Raw genomic sequence first — 24,428 nt, forward strand, 5'->3', positions numbered from 1 at the left:
AGTGGGAGGGTGTAATTTGGACAGTGTGCAGTGACTGGGTGACACAGTGGGACGGTGTAATTCGGACAGTGTGCGGTGATGGGGTGACACAGTGGGAGGGTGTAATTCGGACAGTGTACAGTGACGGGGTGACACAGTGGGAGGGTGTAATTCGGAACGTGTGCAGTGACTGGGTGACACAGTGGGACGGTGTAATTCGGACAGTGTGCGGTGACGGGGTGACACAGTGGGAGGGTGTAATTCGGGCAGTGTGTGGTGACGGGGTGACACAGTGGGAGGGTGTAATTCGGACAGTGTGCGGTGACGGGGTGACACAGTGGGAGGGTGTAATTCGGGCAGTGTACGGTGACGGGGTGACACAGTGGGAGGGTGTAATTCGGGCAGTGTGCGGTGACGGGGTGACACAGTGGGAGGGTGTAATTCGGCCAGTGTGCGGTGACTGTGTGACACAGTGGGAGGGTGTAATTCGGCCAATGTGCGGTGACTGTGTGACACAGTGGGTGGGGGGGGCGGGCTGTACTACCAGTGTGCAGTGACGGGGTGACACAGTGGGACGGTGTAATTCGGACAGTGTACAGTGATGGGGTGACACAGTGGGAGGGTGTAATTCGGGCAGTGTGGGGTGACACAGTGGGAGGGTGTAATTCGGGCAGTGTGCGGTGACTGGGTGACACAGTGGGAGGGTGTAATTCGGGCAGTGTGCGGTGACTGGGTGACACAGTGGGAGGGTGTAATTCGGACAGTGTGCAGTGACGGGGTGACACAGTGGGAGGGTGTAATTCGGACAGTGTGCAGTGACGGGGTGACACAGTGGGAGGGTGTAATTCGGACAGTGTGCAGTGACGGGGTGACACAGTGGGACGGTGTAATTCGGCCAATGTGCGGTGACTGTGTGACACAGTGGGGGGGGGGGCTGTACTGCCAGTGTACAGTGACGGGGTGACACAGTGGGAGGGTGTAATTCGGACAGTGTACGGTGACTGTCCCCCTGTCCCAGAGGCGTCTGAGTGACATGTGGCCTGTGCTTACAGAGGCGTTGGTCCCGGCTGTAACACCCGTGAGATCGCTGACAAGCTGATTGGTCTGAAAGCGGAGCTGGCAGACCTGCAGCGGCGGGAAGATGAACTTGACCAGCAGCGCGTCTGGGTGCAGCAGAGCATCACAAATGTGACGGACGATGTGCAGAACATGGGATATCCTTTTCTGTGTGTTACTCTGCGCTGATTCCCCATCTCCAGAATGTGCCCAGATACTTTCCATGATGAGACACCTTATTACACCAGGCCTCTGGCTCAGTGTGTAAGAGCTCTGCTTAGAGGAGGATGTATTCTCTCATATGCTGTCATAATGATAACGTTCTCTTGTAGCCCGGGTGTCTGATGTTACATATGGCGTACGGACTGTTCTATAGAGAGAGTGGAGCGCTGTGCTTCTTGGTGTAGTGAGGTAATGTCTACTAGGGTGCGTAGAGGGAGGGGGTGCCGCCACAACTGAGCGCCACCTGCTACACTGCGTGTACTGGGAAAGGTGCTCCCTATAGGAACAGACCTGAGCGAGTCGCCATCTGCAGAGAAACCATAAGCAGAACGGTCTCCTCCCTTTATTCTACACGTATGTACATCCATGCACATTACACTACCATCCACCTAGTCCCACACCTCAATTTCTGCAGCAGGATACATTGGTTTCCACAGGGAATATACCGGGGTGTGGAGTGGATTTTGATCCAGAGGCACCAACCGGCTAAAGCTTTAGGCTGTTCCAGGATGCCTTGGGGCCTCCTCTATAACCCCGCCTCCAGGCTCTGAGAGTTCAGAATTGAGTTGGTGTCTGCAGCAGCGGGTCACCTGATAGGAGCGCTACACTGCGCAGCCCTGAAAAGCTTTTCTAAGAAGATTTCTTCTCTGGGCTGTCAGCGCTGTATGTCATTGTGACACTTCAGCGCTGCAGCTCCATCATCTCTCAAGCGGCGTCGCATACTGCCGCAGCCTGTTCCTTGGTACTTGCGGCGGAGACTCTCCGGCTTTAGGCACACGGTCGCAGTCGGTCTCCTGGATCACGTGGCTGTTACGCGGAGGAGGTAAGAGGGTTCCCCAGGCGGGACCCGCCATTAAGTCATGTTCCATCCACGACCTAGGGAGACGGGTCGTGGTGCTGGTGTGGACACTGTCACCGAGCAGGGACCCCACTAGACCGCCAGGGCGTAAGAGTACAGGTCGGGTGTATTAACGCCCCATTTAATAAGGCTCTGTAGTACTGGCGGTGGGACCCAGCATATGACTGGTGCTTGACCTGTAGCCCCTCCCCCGGCCCAGGACGCCATCTCTGAGTCGTTTTACCTGCCCTGGAGCTGCCTCACACTCTCCCTCACTCCCTGACAGAGACGCTGGGCGCCATCTTCTGAGCATAGCTGTGGCTGGTCTCTGGGATTGCAGGGCAAGGTCTCCCTGTAAAGCCGCCTGTATACAGCGCTGTGACCTTACAGACACTTGAGTATTCTACATGTCTTCATACAGACAGCATTAGTTAAGCAAGAGTGTACCGGTTACAGAAATAAAAAAATAATATATATATATATATATATATAATATATATATATATATATATATATATATATATATATATATATATAATTTTTTTTTTTTTTTTTTTCTAATCTGTACAGCCCGGCACTCCACTGATCATAGGAGAGGATTGCCCCGGTGCCTTCCGTGTGAGATCAATGGTAGAGGAAAATAACCAGCGGCACTCAGGGTCTTGTTGCGAAGTAGATTGTATTTAAAACATCAATAGGATATATATATATATATATATATATATATATATATATATATATATATATATATATATATATATATATATATATATATATATATATATATAGTAACTAAGGTTGAAAAAAGACAATTGTCCATCGAGTCCGCAGTTACTACTCTCTCAGGCAGGGAATTCCAAACACGTTTTGTCCTTACTGTGAAAAAACCTTTTCTCTATCGTCCTAGTGGATGCTGGGGTTCCTGAAAGGACCATGGGGAATAGCGGCTCCGCAGGAGACAGGGCACAAAAAGTAAAGCTTTTCCAGATCAGGTGGTGTGCACTGGCTCCTCCCCCTATGACCCTCCTCCAGACTCCAGTTAGATTTTTGTGCCCGGCCGAGAAGGGTGCAATCTAGGTGGCTCTCCTAAAGAGCTGCTTAGAAAAAGTTTAGCTTAGGTTTTTTATTTTACAGTGAGTCCTGCTGGCAACAGGATCACTGCAGCGAGGGACTGAGGGGAGAAGGAGTCAACTCACCTGCGTGCAGGATGGATTGGCTTCTTGGCTACTGGACATCAGCTCCAGAGGGACGATCACAGGTACAGCCTGGATGGTCACCGGAGCCGCGCCGCCGGCCCCCTTGCAGATGCTGAAGTCAGAAGAGGTCCAGAATCGGCGGCTGAAGACTCCTGCAGTCTTCTAAAGGTAGCGCACAGCACTGCAGCTGTGCGCCATTTTCCTCTCAGCACACTTCACACGCAGTCACTGAGGGTGCAGGGCGCTGGGGGGGGGCGCCCTGGGAGGCAAATGTAACCTATATAAAGGCTAAAAATACCTCACATATAGCCCCCAGAGGCTATATGGAGATATTTAACCCCTGCCTGGATTCACTAAATAGCGGGAGACGAGCCCGCCGGAAAAGGGGCGGGGCCTATCTCCTCAACACACGGCGCCATTTCCTCTCACAGCTCCGCTGGTCAGGACGGCTCCCAGGTCTCTCCCCTGCACTGCACTACAGAAACAGGGTAAAACAGAGAGGGGGGGCAAATTTATGGCGATATTTTGATATATATAAAGCAGCTATAAGGGAGCACTTATTATAAGGCTATCCCTGTTATATATAGCGCTTTTGGTGTGTGCTGGCAAACTCTCCCTCTGTCTCCCCAAAGGGCTAGTGGGTCCTGTCTTCGTTGGGAGCATTCCCTGTGTGTCTGCTGTGTGTCGGTACGTGTGTGTCGACATGTATGAGGACAATATTGGTGTGGAGGCGGAGCAATTGCCAAATATGAGGATGTCACCCCCTAGGGAGTCGACACCAGAATGGATGCCTTTATTTATGGAACTACGGGATAGTGTCAACACGCTAAAGCAGTCGTTTGACGACATGAGACGGCCGGACAATCAATTAGTGCCTGTCCAGGCGACTCAAACACCGTCAGGGGCTGTGAAACGCCCTTTGCCTCAGTCGGTCGACACAGACCCAGACACAGGCACTGACTCCAGTGGTGACGGTGACGAATCAACCGTATTTTCCAGTAGGGCCACACGTTATATGATTTTGGCAATGAAGGAGGCGTTACATTTAGCTGATACTACAGGTACCACTAAACAGGGTATTATGTGGGGTGTGAAAAAACTACCTATAGTTTTTCCTGAATCAGAAGAATTAAATGACGTGTGTAATGAAGCGTGGGTTGCCCCTGATAAAAAGCTGATAATTTCAAAGAAATTATTGGCATTATACCCTTTCCCGCCAGAGGTTAGGGAGCGCTGGGAAACACCTCCTAGGGTGGACAAGGCGCTAACACGCTTATCTAAACAAGTGGCGTTACCCTCTCCTGAGACGGCCGCACTTAAAGATCCATCAGATAGGAGGATGGAAAATATCCAAAAAAAGTATATACACACATGCAGGTGTTATACTACGACCAGCTATAGCGACAGCCTGGATGTGCAGTGCTGGGGTAGTTTGGTCAGAGTCCCTGATTGAAAATATTGATACCCTGGACAGGGACAATATTTTACTGTCGTTAGAACAAATAAAGGATGCATTTCTTTATATGCGTGATGCACAGAGGGATATCTGCACACTGGCATCACGGGTAAGTGCTATGTCCATTTCGGCCAGAAGAGCTTTATGGACGCGACAGTGGACAGGCGATGCGGATTCAAAACGACATATGGAAGTTTTGCCGTATAAAGGGGAGGAGTTATTTGGAGTCGGTCTATCAGATTTGGTGGCCGCGGCTACAGCCGGGAAATCCACCTTTCTACCTCAAGCTACTCCCCAACAGAAAAAGGCACCGACTTTTCAACCGCAGCCCTTTCGTTCCTTTAAAAATAAGAGAGCAAAGGGCTATTCATATCTGCCACGAGGCAGAGGTCGAGGGAAGAGACAGCAACAGGCAGCTCCTTCCCAGGAACAGAAGCCTTCCCCGGCTTCTACAAAAGCCTCAGCATGACGCTGGGGCTTCTCAAGCGGACTCGGGGACGGTGGGTGGTCGTCTCAAAAATTACAGCGCGCAGTGGGCTCACTCGCAGGTAGATCCCTGGATCCTGCAGATAATATCTCAGGGGTACAGGTTGGAATTAGAGACAGATCCACCTCGCCGTTTCCTGAAGTCTGCTTTACCAACGTCCCCCTCCGAAAGGGAGACGGTTTTGGAAGCCATTCACAAGCTGTACTCTCAGCAGGTGATAGTCAAGGTACCTCTTCTACAACAAGGGAAGGGGTATTATTCCACTCTTTTTGTGGTACCGAAGCCGGATGGCTCGGTAAGGCCTATTCTAAATCTGAAGTCCTTGAACCTGTACATAAAGAAGTTCAAGTTCAAGATGGAGTCACTCAGAGCAGTGATAGCGAACCTGGAAGAGGGGGACTTTATGGTATCCTTGGACATCAAGGATGCGTATCTCCACGTTCCAATTTACCCCTCACACCAGGGGTACCTCAGGTTCGTTGTACAAAACTGTCACTATCAGTTTCAGACGCTGCCGTTCGGATTGTCCACGGCACCTCGGGTCTTTACAAAGGTAATGGCCGAGATGATGATTCTTCTTCGAAGAAAAGGCATATTAATTATCCCATACTTGGACGATCTCCTAATAAGGGCAAGGTCCAGAGAACAGCTAGAGATGGGATTAGCACTGTCGCAAGAAGTGCTAAAACAGCACGGGTGGATTCTGAATATTCCAAAATCCCAGTTAATGCCGACAACTCGTCTGCTGTTCCTAGGGATGATTCTGGACACGGTTCAGAAAAAGGTTTTTCTCCCGGAGGAAAAAGCCAAGGAGTTATCCGAGCTTGTCAGGAACCTCCTAAAACCAGGAAAGGTGTCTGTACATCAATGCACAAGAGTCCTGGGAAAAATGGTGGCTTCTTACGAAGCAATTCCATTCGGCAGATTCCACGCAAGAATTTTCCAAAGGGATCTGTTGGACAGGTCAGGGTCGCATCTTCAGATGCACCTGCGGATAACCCTGTCTCCAAGGACAAGGGTGTCTCTTCTGTGGTGGTTGCAGAGTGCTCATCTATTGGAGGGCCGCAGATTCGGCATACAGGATTGGATCCTGGTGACCACGGACGCCAGCCTGAGAGGCTGGGGAGCAGTCACACAAGGAAGAAACTTCCAGGGAGTATGGACATCCCGGGAGTGGACAACTGGGAAGCAGACTTCCTCAGCAGACACGATCTTCACCCGGGAGAGTGGGGACTTCATCCAGAAGTCTTCCACTTGCTGGTAACCCGTTGGGAAAGACCAATGGTGGACATGATGGCGTCTCGCCTCAACAAAAAACTGGACAGGTATTGCGCCAGGTCAAGAGATCCGCAGGCAATAGCTGTGGACGCGCTGGTAACGCCTTGGGTGTACCAGTCGGTGTATGTGTTTCCTCCTCTGCCTCTCATACCAAAAGTATTGAGAATTATACGGCAAAGAGGCGTAAGGACGATACTAGTGGTTCCGGATTGGCCAAGAAGGACTTCTTACCCGGAACTTCAAGAGATGATCACGGAAGATCCGTGGCCTCTACCTCTAAGGAGGGACTTGCTTCAGCAGGGTCCCTGTCTGTTTCAAGACTTACCGCGGCTGCGTTTGACGGCATGGCGGTTGAACGCCGGATCCTAAAGGAAAAAGGCATGCCGGAAGAAGTCATTCCTACTTTGATTAAAGCAAGGAAGGAAGTAACCGTGCAACATTATCACCGAATTTGGCGAAAATATGTTGCGTGGTGCGAAGATCGGAGTGCTCCGACGGAGGAATTTCAACTGGGTCGATTCCCACATTTCCTGCAATCAGGATTGTCTATGGGTCTCAAATTGGGATCTATTAAGGTTCAAATTTCGGCCCTGTCGATTTTCTTTCAAAAAGAATTGGCTTCAGTCCCTGAAGTCCAGACCTTTGTTAAGGGAGTGCTACATATACAGCCTCCTGTGGTGCCTCCAGTGGCACCGTGGGATCTCAATGTGGTTTTGGACTTTCTAAAATCTCATTGGTTTGAACCACTAAAGAAGGTGGATTTGAAATATCTCACATGGAAAGTGACCATGCTTCTAGCCCTGGCTTCGGCCAGGAGAGTGTCAGAACTGGCAGCTTTATCTTACAAAAGCCCATATCTGATTTTCCATTCGGACAGGGCAGAACTGCGGACTCGTCCGCATTTTCTCCCTAAGGTGGTGTCAGCATTTCATCTGAACCAGCCTATTGTAGTGCCTGCGGCTACAAGTGACTTGGAGGACTCCAAGTTACTGGACGTTGTCAGAGCATTAAAAATATATATTGCAAGGACTGCTGGAGTCAGAAAATCTGACTCGTTGTTTATATTGTATGCACCCAACAAGATGGGTGCTCCTGCGTCTAAGCAGACGATTGCTCGTTGGATCTGTAGCACAATCCAACTTGCACATTCTGTGGCAGGCCTGCCACAGCCTAAATCTGTAAAGGCCCACTCCACAAGGAAGGTGGGCTCATCTTGGGCGGCTGCCCGAGGGGTCTCGGCATTACAACTTTGCCGAGCAGCTACGTGGTCAGGGGAGAACACGTTTGTAAAATTTTACAAATTTGATACTCTGGCTAAGGAGGACCTGGAGTTCTCTCATTCGGTGCTGCAGAGTCATCCGCACTCTCCCGCCCGTTTGGGAGCTTTGGTATAATCCCCATGGTCCTTTCAGGAACCCCAGCATCCACTAGGACGATAGAGAAAATAAGATTTTACTTACCGATAAATCTATTTCTCGGAGTCCGTAGTGGATGCTGGGCGCCCATCCCAAGTGCGGATTATCTGCAATAATTGTACATAGTTATTGTTAACTAATTCGGGTTATTGTTGAAGGAAGCCATCTTTCAGAGGCTCCGCTGTTATCATACTGTTAACTGGGTTTAGATCACAAGTTGTACGGTGTGATTGGTGTGGCTGGTATGAGTCTTACCCGGGATTCAAAATCCTCCCTTATTGTGTACGCTCGTCCGGGCACAGTACCTAACTGGAGTCTGGAGGAGGGTCATAGGGGGAGGAGCCAGTGCACACCACCTGATCTGGAAAAGCTTTACTTTTTGTGCCCTGTCTCCTGCGGAGCCGCTATTCCCCATGGTCCTTTCAGGAACCCCAGCATCCACTACGGACTCCGAGAAATAGATTTATCGGTAAGTAAAATCTTATTTTCGCCTCAATGTGCGGAAACTCCTCTCCTCTAACCTAAGCGAGTGACCACGTGTCCTCTGTGCTGATCTTACAGAAAACAGGTCCCTCCCGAGCTCTGTGTGTTGACCCCTTATATATTTGTAGATGTTGATCATGTTCCCTCTTAATCATCTCTTTTCCAATGTAAACATGCCTAGTCTTGCAAGCCTTTCCTCGTATACCAGCGTCTCCATGCCCTTGATTAGTTTTGTCGCCCGCCTCTGAACCTTTTCTAGCTCCAGGATATCGTTTTTGTAATATGGTGCCCAAAATTGTACACAGTATTCAAGATGTGGCCTCACTAGTGATTTATATAATGGGAGTATAATGCTCTCGTCCCTAGCATCAATTCCCCGTTTTTATGCATGCTAATATCTTATTAGCCTTCTTTGCTGCACTCCTACTTTGGGTACTGCTGCTCAATTTTTTATCTATGTGAACCCCTAAGTATTTTTGCAGTACAGAATCCCCTAATATTACCCCATTTAGTATGTAGGTGTTATTTTTGGTCTTGCCGCCACAGTGCATTACCTTACACTTGTCTGTGTTGAATCTCATTCTCCATTTTGCTGCCCATGCTTCCAGTTTAGTTAAGTCGTTCTGAAGAGACTCAGCATCCCCCTCCGTATTTATAACCTTACACAATTTGGTATCGTCTGCGAAAATTGACACCATGCTCTCTAGACCTACTGTTAGGTCGTTGATGAAAATGTTGAACAAAAGTGGTCCGAGTACAGACCCTTGTGGCACACCACTTAGTACTTTAGTCCAATTTGAAAATGATCCATTGAGCACAACGCGCTGCTCCCTATTTTCTAACCAATTACCGACCCAAGTGCATATTGTGCTCCCTAGCCCTATTTCTTGCAACTTGTAGATAAGACGCACGTGTGGTACTGTCGAAAGCTTTGGCAAAATCTAAAAAGATTATTTCTCTATCGTCCTAGTGGATGCTGGGGTTCCTGAAAGGACCATGGGGAATAGCGGCTCCGCAGGAGACAGGGCACAAAAAGTAAAGCTTTCCGATCAGGTGGTGTGCACTGGCTCCTCCCCCTATGACCCTCCTCCAAGCCTCAGTTAGATTTTTGTGCCCGGCCGAGAAGGGTGCAATCTAGGTGGCTCTCCTAAAGAGCTGCTTAGAGAAAGTTTAGCTAGGTTTTTTATTTTACAGTGAGTCCTGCTGGCAACAGGATCACTGCAACGAGGGACTTAGGGGAGAAGAAGTGAACTCACCTGCGTGCAGGATGGATTGGCTTCTTGGCTACTGGACATCAGCTCCAGAGGGACGATCACAGGTACAGCCTGGATGGTCACCGGAGCCTCGCCGCCGGCCCCCTTGCAGATGCTGAAACATGAAGAGGTCCAGAATCGGCGGCAGAAGACTCCTCAGTCTTATAAAGGTAGCGCACAGCACTGCAGCTGTGCGCCATTTTCCTCTCAGCACACTTCACACGGCAGTCACTGAGGGTGCAGGGCGCTGGGAGGGGAGCGCCCTGGGAGGCAAATGAAAACCTATTTGGCTAAAAAATACCTCACATATAGCCTCCGGGGGCTATATGGAGATATTTAACCCCTGCCAGAATACACTAAAGAGCGGGAGACGAGCCCGCCGGAAAAGGGGCGGGGCCTATCTCCTCAGCACACAGCGCCATTTTCCTTACACAGCTCCGCTGGTCAGGACGGCTCCCAGGTCTCTCCCCTGCACTGCACTACAGAAACAGGGTAAAACAAGAGAGGGGGGGCAAAATAGTGGCAAAAATTATATTATAAAAGCAGCTATACAGGGAGCACTTATTATAAGGCTATCCCTGTCATATATAGCGCTTTTGGTGTGTGCTGGCAAACTCTCCCTCTGTCTCCCCAAAGGGCTAGTGGGGTCCTGTCTTCGTTAAGAGCATTCCCTGTGTGTCTGCTGTGTGTCGGTACGTGTGTGTCGACATGTATGAGGACGATATTGGTGTGGAGGCGGAGCAATTGCCAAATATGGGGATGTCACCTCCTAGGGGGTCGACACCAGAATGGATGCCTTTATTTATGGAATTACGGGATAGTGTCAACACGCTAAAGCAGTCGTTTGACGACATGAGACGGCCGGACAATCAGTTAGTGCCTGTCCAGGCGCCTCAAACACCGTCAGGGGCGGTAAAACGCCCTTTGCCTCAGTCGGTCGACACAGACCCAGACACAGGCACTGATTCCAGTGGCGACGGTGACGAATCAACCGTATTTTCCAGTAGGGCCACACGTTATATGATTTTGGCAATGAAGGAGGCGTTACATTTAGCTGATACTACAGGTACCACTAAACAGGGTATTATGTGGGGTGTGAAAAAACTACCTATAGTTTTTCCCGAATCAGAAGAACTAAATGATGTATGTGATGAAGCGTGTGTTGCCCCCGATAAAAAGATGCTAATTTCAAAGAAGTTATTAGCTTTATACCCTTTCCCGTCAGAGGTTAGGGCGCGCTGGGAAACACCTCCTAGGGTGGACAAGGCGCTCACACGCTTATCTAAACAAGTGGCGTTACCCTCTCCTGAGACGGCCGCACTTAAAGATCCAGCAGATAGGAGGATGGAAAATATCCAAAAAAGTATATACACACATACAGGTGTTATACTACGACCAGCTATAGCGACAGCCTGGATGTGCAGTGCTGGGGTAGCTTGGTCAGAGTCCCTGATTGAAAATATTGATACCCTGGATAGGGACAATGTTTTACTGTCTTTAGAGCAAATAAAGGATGCATTTCTTTATATGCGTGATGCACAGAGGGATATCTGCACACTGGCATCACGGGTAAGTGCTATGTCCATTTCGGCCAGAAGAGCTTTATGGACGCGACAGTGGTCAGGCGATGCGGACTCAAAACGGCATATGGAAGTTTTGCCGTATAAAGGGGAGGAGTTATTTGGAGTCGGTCTATCAGATTTGGTGGCCACGGCTACAGCCGGGAAATCCACTTTTTTACCTCAAGCTACTCCCCAACAGAAAAAGACACCGACTTTTCAACCGCAGCCCTTTCGTTCCTTTAAAAACAAGAGAGCAAAGGGCTATTCATTTCTGCCACGAGGCAGAGGAAAGGGGAAGAGACACCCAACAGGCAGCTCCTTCCCAGGAACAGAAGCCCTCCCCCGCTTCTACAAAAGCCTCAGCATGACGCTGGGGCTTCTCAAGCGGACTCGTGGGTGGTCGTCTCAAGAATTTCAGCGCGCAGTGGGCTCACTCGCAGGTAGATCCCTGGATCCTGCAGATAATATCTCAGGGGTACAGGTTGGAACTAGAGACAGATCCGCCTCGCCGTTTCCTGAAGTCTGCTTTACCAACGTCCCCCTCCGAAAGGGAGACGGTTTTGGAAGCCATTCACAAGCTGTACTCTCAGCAGGTGATAGTCAAGGTACCTCTTCTACAACAGGGAAAGGGGTATTATTCCACTCTATTTGTGGTACCGAAGCCGGACGGCTCGGTAAGACCTATTCTAAATCTGAAGTCCTTGAACCTATACATAAAGAAGTTCAAGTTCAAAATGGAGTCACTCAGAGCAGTGATAGCGAACCTGGAAGAAGGGGACTTTATGGTGTCCTTGGACATCAAGGATGCGTACCTCCACGTTCCAATTTACCCCTCACACCAGGGGTACCTCAGGTTCGTTGTACAAAACTGTCACTATCAGTTTCAGACGCTGCCGTTCGGATTGTCCACGGCACCTCGAGTCTTTACAAAGGTAATGGCCGAGATGATGATTCTTCTTTGAAGAAAAGGCGTATTAATTATCCCATACTTGGACGATCTCCTAATAAGGGCAAGGTCCAGAGAACAGCTAGAGAGGGGATTAGCACTGTCTCAAGAAGTGCTAAAACAGCACGGCTGGATTCTGAATATTCCAAAATCCCAGTTAATGCCGACAACTCGTCTGCTGTTCCTAGGGATGATTCTGGACACGGTTCAGAAAAAGGTTTTTCTCCCGGAGGAAAAAGCCAAGGAGTTATCCGAGCTTGTCAGGAACCTCCTAAAACCAGGAAAGGTGTCTGTACATCAATGCACAAGAGTCCTGGGAAAAATGGTGGCTTCTTACGAAGCAATTCCATTCGGCAGATTCCATGCACGAATTTTCCAGAGGGATCTGTTGGACAAATGGTCAGGGTCGCATCTTCAGATGCACCAGCGGATAACCCTGTCTCCAAGGACAAGGGTATCTCTTCTGTGGTGGTTGCAGAGTGCTCATCTATTGGAGGGCCGCAGATTCGGCATACAGGATTGGATCCTGGTGACCACGGACGCCAGCCTGAGAGGCTGGGGAGCAGTCACACAAGGAAGAAACTTCCAGGGAGTGTGGACGAGCCTGGAAACGTCTCTTCACATAAACATTCTGGAACTAAGAGCAATCTACAATGCTCTAAGCCAGGCAGAACCTCTGCTTCAAGGAAAATCGGTGTTGATCCAGTCGGACAACATCACGGCAGTCGCCCATGTAAACAGACAGGGCGGCACAAGAAGCAGGAGTGCAATGGCAGAAGCTGCAAGGATTCTTCGCTGGGCAGAGAATCATGTGATAGCACTGTCAGCAGTGTTCATCCCGGGAGTGGACAACTGGGAAGCAGACTTCCTCAGCAGACACGACCTTCACCCGGGAGAGTGGGGACTTCATCCGGAAGTCTTCCACATGCTGGTAACCCGTTGGGAAAGACCAATGGTGGACATGATGGCGTCTCGCCTCAACAAAAAACTGGACAGGTATTGCGCCAGGTCAAGAGATCCGCAGGCAATAGCTGTGGACGCGCTGGTAACGCCTTGGGTGTACCAGTCGGTGTATGTGTTTCCTCCTCTGCCTCTCATACCAAAAGTATTGAGAATTATACGGCAAAGAGGCGTAAGAACGATACTAGTGGTTCCGGATTGGCCAAGAAGGACTTGGTACCCGGAACTTCAAGAGATGATCACGGAAGATCCGTGGCCTCTACCTCTAAGGAGGGACTTGCTTCAGCAGGGTCCCTGTCTGTTTCAAGACTTACCGCGGCTGCGTTTGACGGCATGGCGGTTGAACGCCGGATCCTAAAGGAAAAAGGCATGCCGGAAGAAGTCATTCCTACTTTGATTAAAGCAAGGAAGGAAGTAACCGTGCAACACTATCACCGCATTTGGCGAAGATATGTTGCGTGGTGCGATGTTCGGAGTGCTCCGACGGAGGAATTTCAACTGGGTCGATTCCTACATTTCCTGCAATCAGGATTGTCTATGGGTCTCAAATTGGGATCTATTAAGGTTCAAATTTCGGCCCTGTCGATTTTCTTTCAAAAAGAATTGGCTTCAGTTCCTGAAGTCCAGACTTTTGTTAAGGGAGTGCTGCATATACAGCCTCCTGTGGTGCCTCCAGTGGCACCGTGGGATCTCAATGTGGTTTTGGAATTTCTAAAATCTCATTGGTTTGAACCACTAAATAAGGTGGATTTAAAATATCTCACATGGAAAGTGACCATGTTACTAGCCCTGGCTTCGGCCAGGAGAGTGTCAGAACTGGCAGCTTTATCTTACAAAAGCCCATATCTGATTTTCCATTCGGACAGGGCAGAACTGCGGACTCGTCCGCATTTTCTCCCTAAGGTGGTGTCAGCATTTCATCTGAACCAGCCTATTGTAGTGCCTGCGGCTACAAGTGACTTGGAGGACTCCAAGTTACTGGACGTTGTCAGAGCATTAAAAATATATATTGCAAGGACAGCTGGAGTCAGAAAATCTGACTCGTTGTTTATATTGTATGCACCCAACAAGATGGGTGCTCCTGCGTCTAAGCAGACGATTGCTCGTTGGATCTGTAGCACAATCCAACTTGCACAGTCTGTGGCAGGCCTGCCACAGCCTAAATCTGTAAAGGCCCACTCCACAAGGAAGGTGGGCTCATCTTGGGCGGCTGCCCGAGGGGTCTCGGCATTACAACTTTGCCGAGCAGCTACGTGGTCAGGGGAGAACACGTTTGTAAAATTTTACAAATTTGATACTCTGGCTAAGGAGGACCTGGAGTTCTCTCATTCGGTGCTGCAGAGTCATCCGCACTCTCCCGCCCGTTTGGGAGCTTTGGTATAATCCCCATGGTCCTTTCAGGAACCCCAGCATCCACTAGGACGATAGAGAAAATAAGAATTTACTTACCGATAATTCTATTTCTCGGAGTCCGTAGTGGATGCTGGGCGCCCATCCCAAGTGCGGATTATCTGCAATAATTGTACATAGTTATTGTTAACTAATTCGGGTTATTGTTTAGGAAGCCATCTTTCGGAGGCTCCTCTGTTATCATACTGTTAACTGGGTTTGATCACAAGTTGTACGGTGTGATTGGTGTGGCTGGTATGAGTCTTACCCGGGATTCAAAATTCCTCCCTTATTGTGTACGCTCGTCCGGGCACAGTACCTAACTGAGGCTTGGAGGAGGGTCATAGGGGAAGGAGCCAGTGCACACCACCTGATCGGAAAGCTTTACTTTTTGTGCCCTGTCTCCTGCGGAGCCGCTATTCCCCATGGTCCTTTCAGGAACCCCAGCATCCACTACGGACTCCGAGAAATAGAATTATCGGTAAGTAAATTCTTATTATCCACCTCCTTACCCTGATCAAGGTTTGCATTTACTGTTTCATAAAAGCCAAGTAAGTTGGTCTGACATGATCTGTCCTTCACAAATCCATGTTGGTTCCTTTTAATGACCTTATTTACTTCAAGGATCTTTTGAATACGGGGGGGGGGGGGTCATTCAGAGTTGTTCGCTTGTTGCCGATTTTCGCAACGGAGCGATTAAGGCAAAAATGCGCATGATACGCAGTGTGCATGCGCTAAGTATTTTAGCATAGAACTTGGTAGATTTACTCACGTCCGAACGAAGAATTTACATCGTTGAAGTGATCGGAGTGTGATTGACAGGAAGTGAGTGTTTCTGGGCGGAAACTGACCATTTTCTGGGAGTGTGCGGAAAAACGCAGGCGTGCCAGGATAAAACGTGGGAGTGGCTGGCCGAACGCAGGGCGTGTTTGTGACGTCAAACCAGGAACGAAACGGGCTGAGCTGATCGCAGTGTAGGAGTAAGTATCGAGCTACTCAGAAACTACTAAGAATTTTCTATTCGCAATTCTGCTAAGCTAAGATACACTTCCAGAGGGCGGCGGCCTAGCGTGTGCAATGCTGCTAAAATCTGCTAGCGAGCGAACAACTCTGAATGACCACCACTGTCCCTTAGAATACCTTCCAATACTTTCCCCACTATAGATGTAAGACTAACTGGTCTATAATTACCTGGTTCAGCTTTGCTTTTAAATATCGGCACTACCTCCGCTATACGCCAGTCTTTGGGAACCATACCCGATTTAATCGAATCCGTGAAGATCAAAAATAGAGGTCTTGCTAGTTCAGCGTGCAGCTTCATAAGAACCCTTGGGTGAATTCCATCGGGACCCGGTGACTTATTAATCTTTAACTTTTTTAATCTGTCACAGACTACCTCCTCACTTAAATAAGCATTTATCAGTGGAACATTATCTTTGTTGAGATTTTGTGTTAGACCCAGCATTTGGTCCTCTCTGGTAAATACTGTAAAAAAAAAACTTGTTTAGTTTTGTTTTCTATGACATTATCATTATATATATATATATATATATATATATATATATATATATATATATATATATATATATACACACACACACACACACACACACACACACACACACACACACACACACACACACACACACACACGTCCAGTGCAGCGTTATTGTGATAATTTCTGCATTGTGTGTGCTTGTATCTGCTGTGTGGTTTCACTTTCAGTGTTTCCCAGATATAACCGTCACTATATTCTGTACCCTAAGAGACTAGGTGCGTCTGGGTCCGCTAATATAGTGCGTCACAGTATTTATCCTATACGCATATTCTACTATGTACTCTGTCACATAATACCAGATTTACTCGCCGGTATTATACTTTGTCTGGCTTTATCGTACGAAGTGGTTGATTCAGACTTGATAGGTGCTATGCGTGTTTGCACAGTAGCGATCAGGTCTGAAGTGCGCATGCATCGGCGTATGCTAGACAGCCGACGGCTGTCATAGCCCTGCGATCACCTCTGCCTGATTGACGGGCAGAGGCAGTCGCTGGGCGGGAGGGGGCGTGCCGGCGGCGTTTATCCGCCATTTAAGGGGCGTCGTCCAGGCAACGCAGGCGTGCTCGGACTGATGGGGGTGGGCCACGGCGGCTGCATTATGTCACATGCAGCCGCTATGACCTGAGCAGCGCCGAGGAGCTGCGCTGGATGGGAGCTACTCCTCCGGTACAAAAGCATTGCCGATGTGCGATGCTTTTGTACTGGGGCGACGGGGCAGGGACCGACATGGGGGGCGGACTAGCCCTATGCCGTCGCTCTGTTGCTGCATTCTCACATAATGTCTAACAGAAAGGGCAGGATATCAGTGGAAGCTCCTGCATCATGCAGAGCATGCTCCAAGGATTTACCAGAGGGGAAGTGTTCTATGACGTCTCTCTACTAATTGTCATACGCCTCCCAGTCAGTCCGCAGCTCCTGCAATGGAGGTACCCTGGGCTGCGTTCACCAACCTACTGGGTACTCTGTGGAACTCATAGCGCCCCCTATGGGACCACCACTGCCATTGCCATCTCATATTGTCCCTATGGTTAATCCGCCTTTGGTGGAGAAATTGTCGTCCCAGCTGCAGCAGTTGAATCAGTCTCTGGTTAGACAGAAATCTACCCCAGGTCACTCCCGTGTCTCTGGGGCATCTAAGCTCCTCACAATCCACAAACCTCTGATGTCTCATCTGAAGAGGAGGGGGAGCATGCGGTCCTGTCAGACTCTGAATCCTGTGTTACTGATGAGGATTCTTCCTTGCAGATTGATGTCCCTGCCTTTACTTCAAAGAGGAATATTCCAGTAGTGTGGCAAGGAAAACTGATACCGTTTTAACCACCTTCTGTTGTTTAAACTCTGTTACCCCATTCTGATAATTTTGTGGACATCAAACGGGAACCTTGGTCTAATCCAGGAAGGAAATTCCCTCCGCTAAAACGGGCCTTTGCTCACTATCCTCTCGGGAAACCCCACCGTGGGTGGATTCTCATGTCACCTGTCTCGTGGTGTCTTCCACTCTGCCTGTCACCACTGTCACCTCACTGAAGGAACCGGCAGATAAGCGTGTGGAGGGATGCCTGAAATCTATTTACTCCCTGACAGGTGCTGTACGTAGACCCACTATTGCTGCCTCCTGGGCCGCAAAAGGTATTGAATCATGGGTTCAGGCATTAGAGGAAGAGCTGCCCGAGGATATATCTGACACTGCCAGACAATATCTGTCTCACATTACCACCGCCGCCTATTACATTCAGGAGGCTTCCTCTGAGGCCGGTGTGTTGACAGCCAAGGCGTCAACTACTTCTGTCCTGGCTCGCTGTATTCTGTGGTTGATGTCATGGAAGCTCGACCTAGACTGCAAAAAGACCTTGGAGGTACTACCCTTCACTGGGGACATTTTGTTTGGGTAAGATCTGAATAAAATTGTGTCTTAATTAGCAGCTGCCAAGACTGCCTTTCTCCCAAATACTAATCCTTCTGCATAGAAGGCAAAAGGTACCACCTTCCATTCCTCTCGGCCTCAAGGAAAAGCAAAAGGCCAGGCGTACCGAGACAATCTCGTGCTCCCAAATCCACCAAGCCCAAGTCGAAACAATCCTGGGCTGCCTATCAGCCTCCTTATAAACAAGACAAGCCTGCTGTATGACCGGGTGGGCCTCCCCCTGGGGGACCCCAGCGTGGGAGGCGGACTTCTACAGTTCTCCCAGGTCTGGTTAAAGACAACTTCAGACGCATGGGTTGCGGAAGTTGTCTTTCACGGGTATGCTGTCTCGTTCAAGATATGTCCCCTTCGCCAGTTTTGCACTACTGCCCTCCCTTTCGGATCCGTTTAAGGGGCAAACTCTACAAACTGGTGAGTTCTCTCCGGAGTACAAGAGTGATTGTGCCGGTACCTCACTCTCTGTGTCCGAAACTCAAGGGGTCCTTCCGGCCTATATCAAATCTTTGAACAAGTTTGTGAGAGTGTCCAGGTTTCATATGGAAACACTGCGCTCCATTGTACTGGCTAGGGAACCCAGAGACTATATGGTATCCCTGGATATACAGGATGCGTACCTGCATATACCTATTGCCATGTCGCATCAGCAATATCTGCGGTTTGCTAATGGCAACCTCTATTCCAATTCCAGGCTCAGCCATTTGGACTGGCTACGGCTCCTCGGATCTTCACAAGGTCATTGCTGTTATGACTGCTCCTCTCCGTCGCCAGGGAGTCAGCATCCTGCTGTATCTAGATGACCTGCTGATTCTGGCAAATTCCCACAAAGTCCTCCTCTGTCTCATGCAACTAGAGGTAATCTTCCTGCAAGCCCATGGGTGGCTTATCAAATGGAAGAAGTCCTCGCTGGTCCCAGCTCAGAGCATGGTGCACCTGGGGGCACTACTGGACACACACAGTCAGAGACTGTTTCTGTCTCCAGATAAAGTCCTGAAGATTCAGGACAGGATAAGATGCTTCCTTTGTCGCACCAGAGTGCCGATACACTCGGCAAGGCAAGTACTTGGCCTGATGTTATCGGCCTTCGACATGGTAGAGTACGTTCAATTTCATTCCCGCCCACTACAGGTTAATCCTTTCCAAGTGGGATGGCCTGCCTCATTGGATCAGATCTCACTCTTTGACTCCGGAGGTTCGTCTGTCACTGACCTGCTGAATCCAGGACCAGCAAGAGCAGGGGCCGTCCCTTCTGGGTCCCCGACTGGGTTCTGCTGACAGCGGACGCCTGTTGTGAGGGAACGGGGAGCGGTGTTGGAGCAACACTCTTTTCAAGGTCATTGGATCAAGGAGGAATCACTCCTTCTAAACATTCTGGAGCAGAGGGCTATGTTCAATGCATTATCTCTCGCCCTACCTCTAGTACAGTACAGGCCTGTTCAAGTACGATCAGACAACGCCACCACGGTGGCATACATAAACCATCAAGGCGGCATTTGAAGCTGCATGGCAATGATAGAAGTGTCAAAAATCCTTTGTGGGGCAGAACGCCATCTGCCAGCCATATCGGCAGTGTTCATTCCAGGTGTCCTCAACCGGGAAGCGGATTTCCTCAGTCATCAGGACGTGCATGCTGGAGAGTGGACTCTTCATCCAGAAGTTTTTTGACTCCTAGTGGAAAGGTGGTGTCTACCTGACGTAGACCTCATGGCGTCTCGACACAATCACAAGGTTCCAGTCTTCGGATCTAGGACCAGGGATCCTCAGGCAGCGTTTGTGGATGCACTGGCCATTCCATGGAACTTTCGCCTGCCCTACGTGTTCCCTCCAGTGTCTTCTGACCAGGGTACTATGGAAGTTCAGTCAAGGAGGAATACTGCTTCTAGTCGCTCCAGTGTGGCCTCGATGGCAGTGGTATTCAGACCTGCAGGGTCTATTGACAGAGCGCCCTCTTCTACTTCCTCAACGACCAGACCTCCTCGTACAGGGCCCTTGTGTCTACCCAGACCTGGCCAAACTGGCTTTGATGGCATGGCTCTTGAAGCATCACTCCTGAGGGTCAAAGGATTTCCGAGGCGGTTATTCGAACTATATGAAGGCCCGTAAACTGGCGCAAGCCCAGATTTAATACAAGGTCTGGAATTCTTACTTCACCTGGTGTGCTGATAAGAATTATAATGTCCCTACGTTCAGAACTTCCAGAAGCTGGCTTTTCTGCAACAAGATCTTGACTTATGTCTCCGTCTGGCCTCCCTCAAGGTTCACATATCTGCATTGTCTGTATGGTTTCAGAGAAAAATTGCGTCTATACCTGACGTTCATACTTTCACTCAGGGTTTCTAACAGATTCAGCCTCCCTATGTCCCTCCTGTAGCTCCATGGGATTTGTCTGTTGTCCTGAATGCCCTGCAAGAGTCTCCATTGAACCTCTTGAGTCGGTGGACCTTAATTGGCTCACAGCCAATATCCTGTTCTTGCTGGCTATTGCCTCGGCAAGACGGGTGTTGGGCTTAGGCTTCTTGTCCTGTCATCCACCCTAATTGATTTTTTTCACAGTGACCGGGCAGTTCGACGAACTCAACCGGGTTATATGCCTAAGGTGGTGTCCTCTTTTCACCTTAACCAAGAGATGTGGTTCCGGCCTTTTATCTCTTCAGACTTGTCCCCCAAAGAGCATTATGTGAATGTGTTAAGGGTTCCCCGTATCTATGTGGAGAGGACTGCCTCTATTAGGAGGTAAGATTCATTTTTTGTACTGTTTGGTTTCCACAAACGGGGCTGGCCTGCGAATAAGCAAACCTTGGCCAGATGGATTAGAATGGTGATTGCTCAAGCTTATGCGCAGGCTGCACTCCCAGCTCCTGCTGCTAATAAAGCCCATTCTACTCGGTCTGTTGGACCTTCTTGGGCGACCAGCCGTGCCGTGTCCACAGAACAATGTGCAAGGCGGCTATGTGTTCCTCAGTGAACATGTTTATTAGGTTCTAATGCCTTTGAGATTTCCACCTCCCAGGATGCTTCCTTTGGACACCAGGTTCTAATACCCGCTAAGGCTCGTCCCCTCCTTAGAGGAACTGCTTTAGGACATCCCTGATGTTTTCCTGTGGAAACCAATGTATACTGCTGCAGAAAAGGAACGTTATGGTAGACTTACCATGGTTAACACTCTTTCTGCGAGGTACACTGAGTTCCACAGGAAGCCCGCCCTGACGCACCTAGCTTCTATGGGTTTGTATGGCATTAGCCGCTTGTCTCTACTCCTGTCGTGACAATGTGGTTCTATGTAACTAACATCTGCCTTCTTACCTGCTCCTGCATTGAACTGGTTAACAAAACTGAGCTCACAGTGCCTGGAGGTGGGGTTATAGAGGAGGCCTCAATGCATCCTGGGACAGCCTAAAGCTTTAGCTTGTTGGTGCCTCTGGATCAAGATCCACTGTACACCCCAATGTTTCCCTATGGAATTAATGTACCGCGCAGAAAGAGGTAACAATTGTAAGTCTACCAGAACTCTCCTTTTATATACCTACACACACAGCCCCTACAACACAGATATAAACCCCCCATTCCCCCACCCCCACTGCAGGGCTTTTACCATTCTCTCTCTATACACTGCGTCTGCTGCATTGGGGGTTGTGCCCCCCAGTGCTAGTAGCAGACTATTCCAGCCGATGGGTTGCTGTAGCCACGACTCCCCTCCAATATAGGAGCAGTATCCATGTACAATTGTCAGTCACTGTAGGTTTGTACGTAATGCTGTCCCATTATTTACTTCTGTCATTTATTTTCTCTAACTGTGAACACTCTGGCATATCTGACCCATGAGGACATCTGCCGCTGCTTCCGAGGTCAGTGGATGGGACGGGAAAGGTTTCTCTTCCTACTCTTTCATCAGGTGACATCTGGTGTTGAATATGGCAGGTGGTGTAGGGAGCAGCGGTGAGGAGACTAAGATGGAGGTGTAGTGATGAGGCTGGTGATGTAGGGAGGCTGGAGGAGTATGGATGAGCGATGAGGCTTGGGATGTAGGGAGCAGCGGTGAGGAGATTAAAGGGCCCTACTTATTAGGCGACCCGCCGCCGAGCTGGCAGACTGGCGACCCGGGGGGGGGGGGGGTGAAGTTTCTTCACTGCCCCCGTCACCCGGCTCCATATGCGTGCATGCTAATATTGACGAGATTGTCCATATTGGTCTGCATGCACAAGCGACCCGGCACCAATGGTGAACAAGCGCGGGGCTGCGCATCGTTCATCATTGGTGCCTACACACTGACAGATATGAACGAGTTCTCATTCATTAGTGAACGAGAACGTTCATATCGATCATTGAAATCGCTGAGTGTGTAGGGCCCATTAGATGGAGGTGTATGGAGGAGTGATGAGAAGATGAGGCTGTAGAGGAGGCTAGAGGTGTAGGGAGGAGCGGTGAAGTACTACATAGGATGCATCGGTGGGGAGATATGGCAGGCAGTGTAGGGAGGTGTTGTGAGATAAGGCTGGAGGTGTAGTTGGCAGCGGTAAAGAGATGAGGCTGCAGGTGTAGGGAGTATCAGTGATCAGATGAGGCTGGAGGTGTAGGGAGGAGTGGTGAGGAGATGAGGCTGGAGGTGTAGGGAGGAGATGAGGCTGAAGGTGTAGGGAGGAGCAGTGAGATGAGGCTGGAGGTGTATGGCGGAGCGGTGAGGAGATTAGGCTGGTGATGTAGGGAGGAGATAAGGCAGGAGGTGGAGGGAGCAGCGTCTCGGGAACTTCAGGGACCAGTGGGCTTGCCCACAGGTGGATCCCTAGGTTCTGCAAGTAGTATCACAGGGATACAGGCTGGAGTTCGAGGCGACTCCCCCTCGCCGTTACCTCACATCAGCCTTGCCTGCTGCCCTCGGAGAAAGGGAGGTAGTACTGGCGGCAATTCACAAGCTGTACTTCCAGCAGGTGAAATCAAGGTACCCCTCCTTCAACAAGGCCGGGGTTACTATTCCAAAATGTTGTGGTACCGAAACCAGACGGTTCGGTGAGACCCATTCTAAAATTGAAATCCTTGAACACTTATATACGAAGGTTCAAGTTCAAAATGGAATCGCTCAGGGCGATTATTGCATGCCTGGAGAATTTCATGGTATCACTGGACATCAAGGATGCTTACCTGCATGTCCCTATTTACCCTCTTCACCAGGAGTACCTCAAAATTGTGGTACGGGATTGTCCTTACCAATTCCAGACGTTGCCGTTGGTCTGTCCCCGGCACTGAGGGTATTTACCAAGGTAATGGCCGAAATAATTATCCTGTACTTGGACGATCTCCTTATAAAGGCGAGGTCCAGGGAGCAGTTGTTCGTCGGAGTAGCACTATCTCGGGAAGTGCTACAACAGCACGGCTGGATTCTGAATATTCCAAAGTCGCAGCTGGTTCCTACGACGCGTCTACTGTTCCTGGGTATGGTTCTGGACACAGAACAGGATAAAAAGGGTTTCTCCCGGAGGAGAAGTCCAAGGAGTTTTCGTCTCTAGACAGAGACCTCCTAATACAAATACAGGTGTCGGTGCATCAATGCACGCGAGCCCTGGGAAAGATGGTAGCTTCTTACGAAGAAATTCCATTCGCCAGGTCCCATGCAAGGATCTTCCAGTGGGATCTGTTGGACAAGGGGTCCGGGTCGCATCTTCAGATGCATCGGCGGATAACCCTGTCTCCAAGGGCCAGGGTGTCGCTGTTGTGGTGGCTGCAGAGTGCTCATCTTCTAAGGGGCCGCAGATTCGGCATACAGGACTGGGTCCTGGTGACCACGGATGCCAGCCTTCGAGGCTGAGGGGCAGTCACACAGGGAAGAAACTTCCAAGGACGATGGAAAAGTCAGGAGACTTCCCTACACATAAATATTCTGGAACTAAGGGCCATTTACAATGCCCTAAGTCAGGCTAGACCCCTGCTTCAACACCGGCCGGTGCTGATCCAGTCAGACAACATCACGGCGGTCGCTCATGTAAACCGACAGGGCGGCACAAGAAGCAGGATGGCGATGGCAGAAGCCACAAGGATTCTCCGATGGGCGGAAAATCATGTGTTAGCACTGTCAGCAGTGTTCATTCCCGGAGTGGACAACTGGAAAGCAGACTTTCTCAGCAGACACGACCTCCACCTGGGAGAGTGGGGACTTCATCCAGAAGTCTTCCAAATGATTGTACACCGTTGGGAAAGGCCACAGGTGGACATGATGGCGTCCCGCCTCGACAAAAAGCTACAAAGATATTGCGCCAGGTCAAGGGACCCTCAGGCGATAGCTGTGGACGCTCTGGTAACACCGTGGGTGTACCAGTCGGTGTATGTGTTCCCTTCTCTGCCTCTCTTACCCAGGGTAATGAGAATAATAATAAGGAGAGGAGTTAGAACTATACTCATTGTTCCGGATTGGCCAAGAAGAGCTTGGTACCCAGAACT

The 24,428-nt window shown here is 49.7% G+C and overlaps 1 protein-coding gene across 1 annotated transcript in view; it reads left to right on the top strand.

The window, feature by feature from the left end:
- The window catches only part of LOC135040595 (transcription factor E2F4-like), a 101,825-nt gene that overhangs the window by 8,251 nt on the left and 69,146 nt on the right, over positions 1-24,428 (top strand). The window contains 2 exon segments of the mRNA XM_063954837.1: positions 1,032-1,193; positions 21,801-21,844. Of these exon segments, the coding sequence (XP_063810907.1) occupies positions 1,032-1,193; positions 21,801-21,844 (206 nt within the window).

This window comes from Pseudophryne corroboree, unplaced genomic scaffold (assembly GCF_028390025.1).
Source record: "Pseudophryne corroboree isolate aPseCor3 unplaced genomic scaffold, aPseCor3.hap2 scaffold_749, whole genome shotgun sequence".
Taxonomy (NCBI): Eukaryota; Metazoa; Chordata; class Amphibia; order Anura; family Myobatrachidae; genus Pseudophryne; species Pseudophryne corroboree.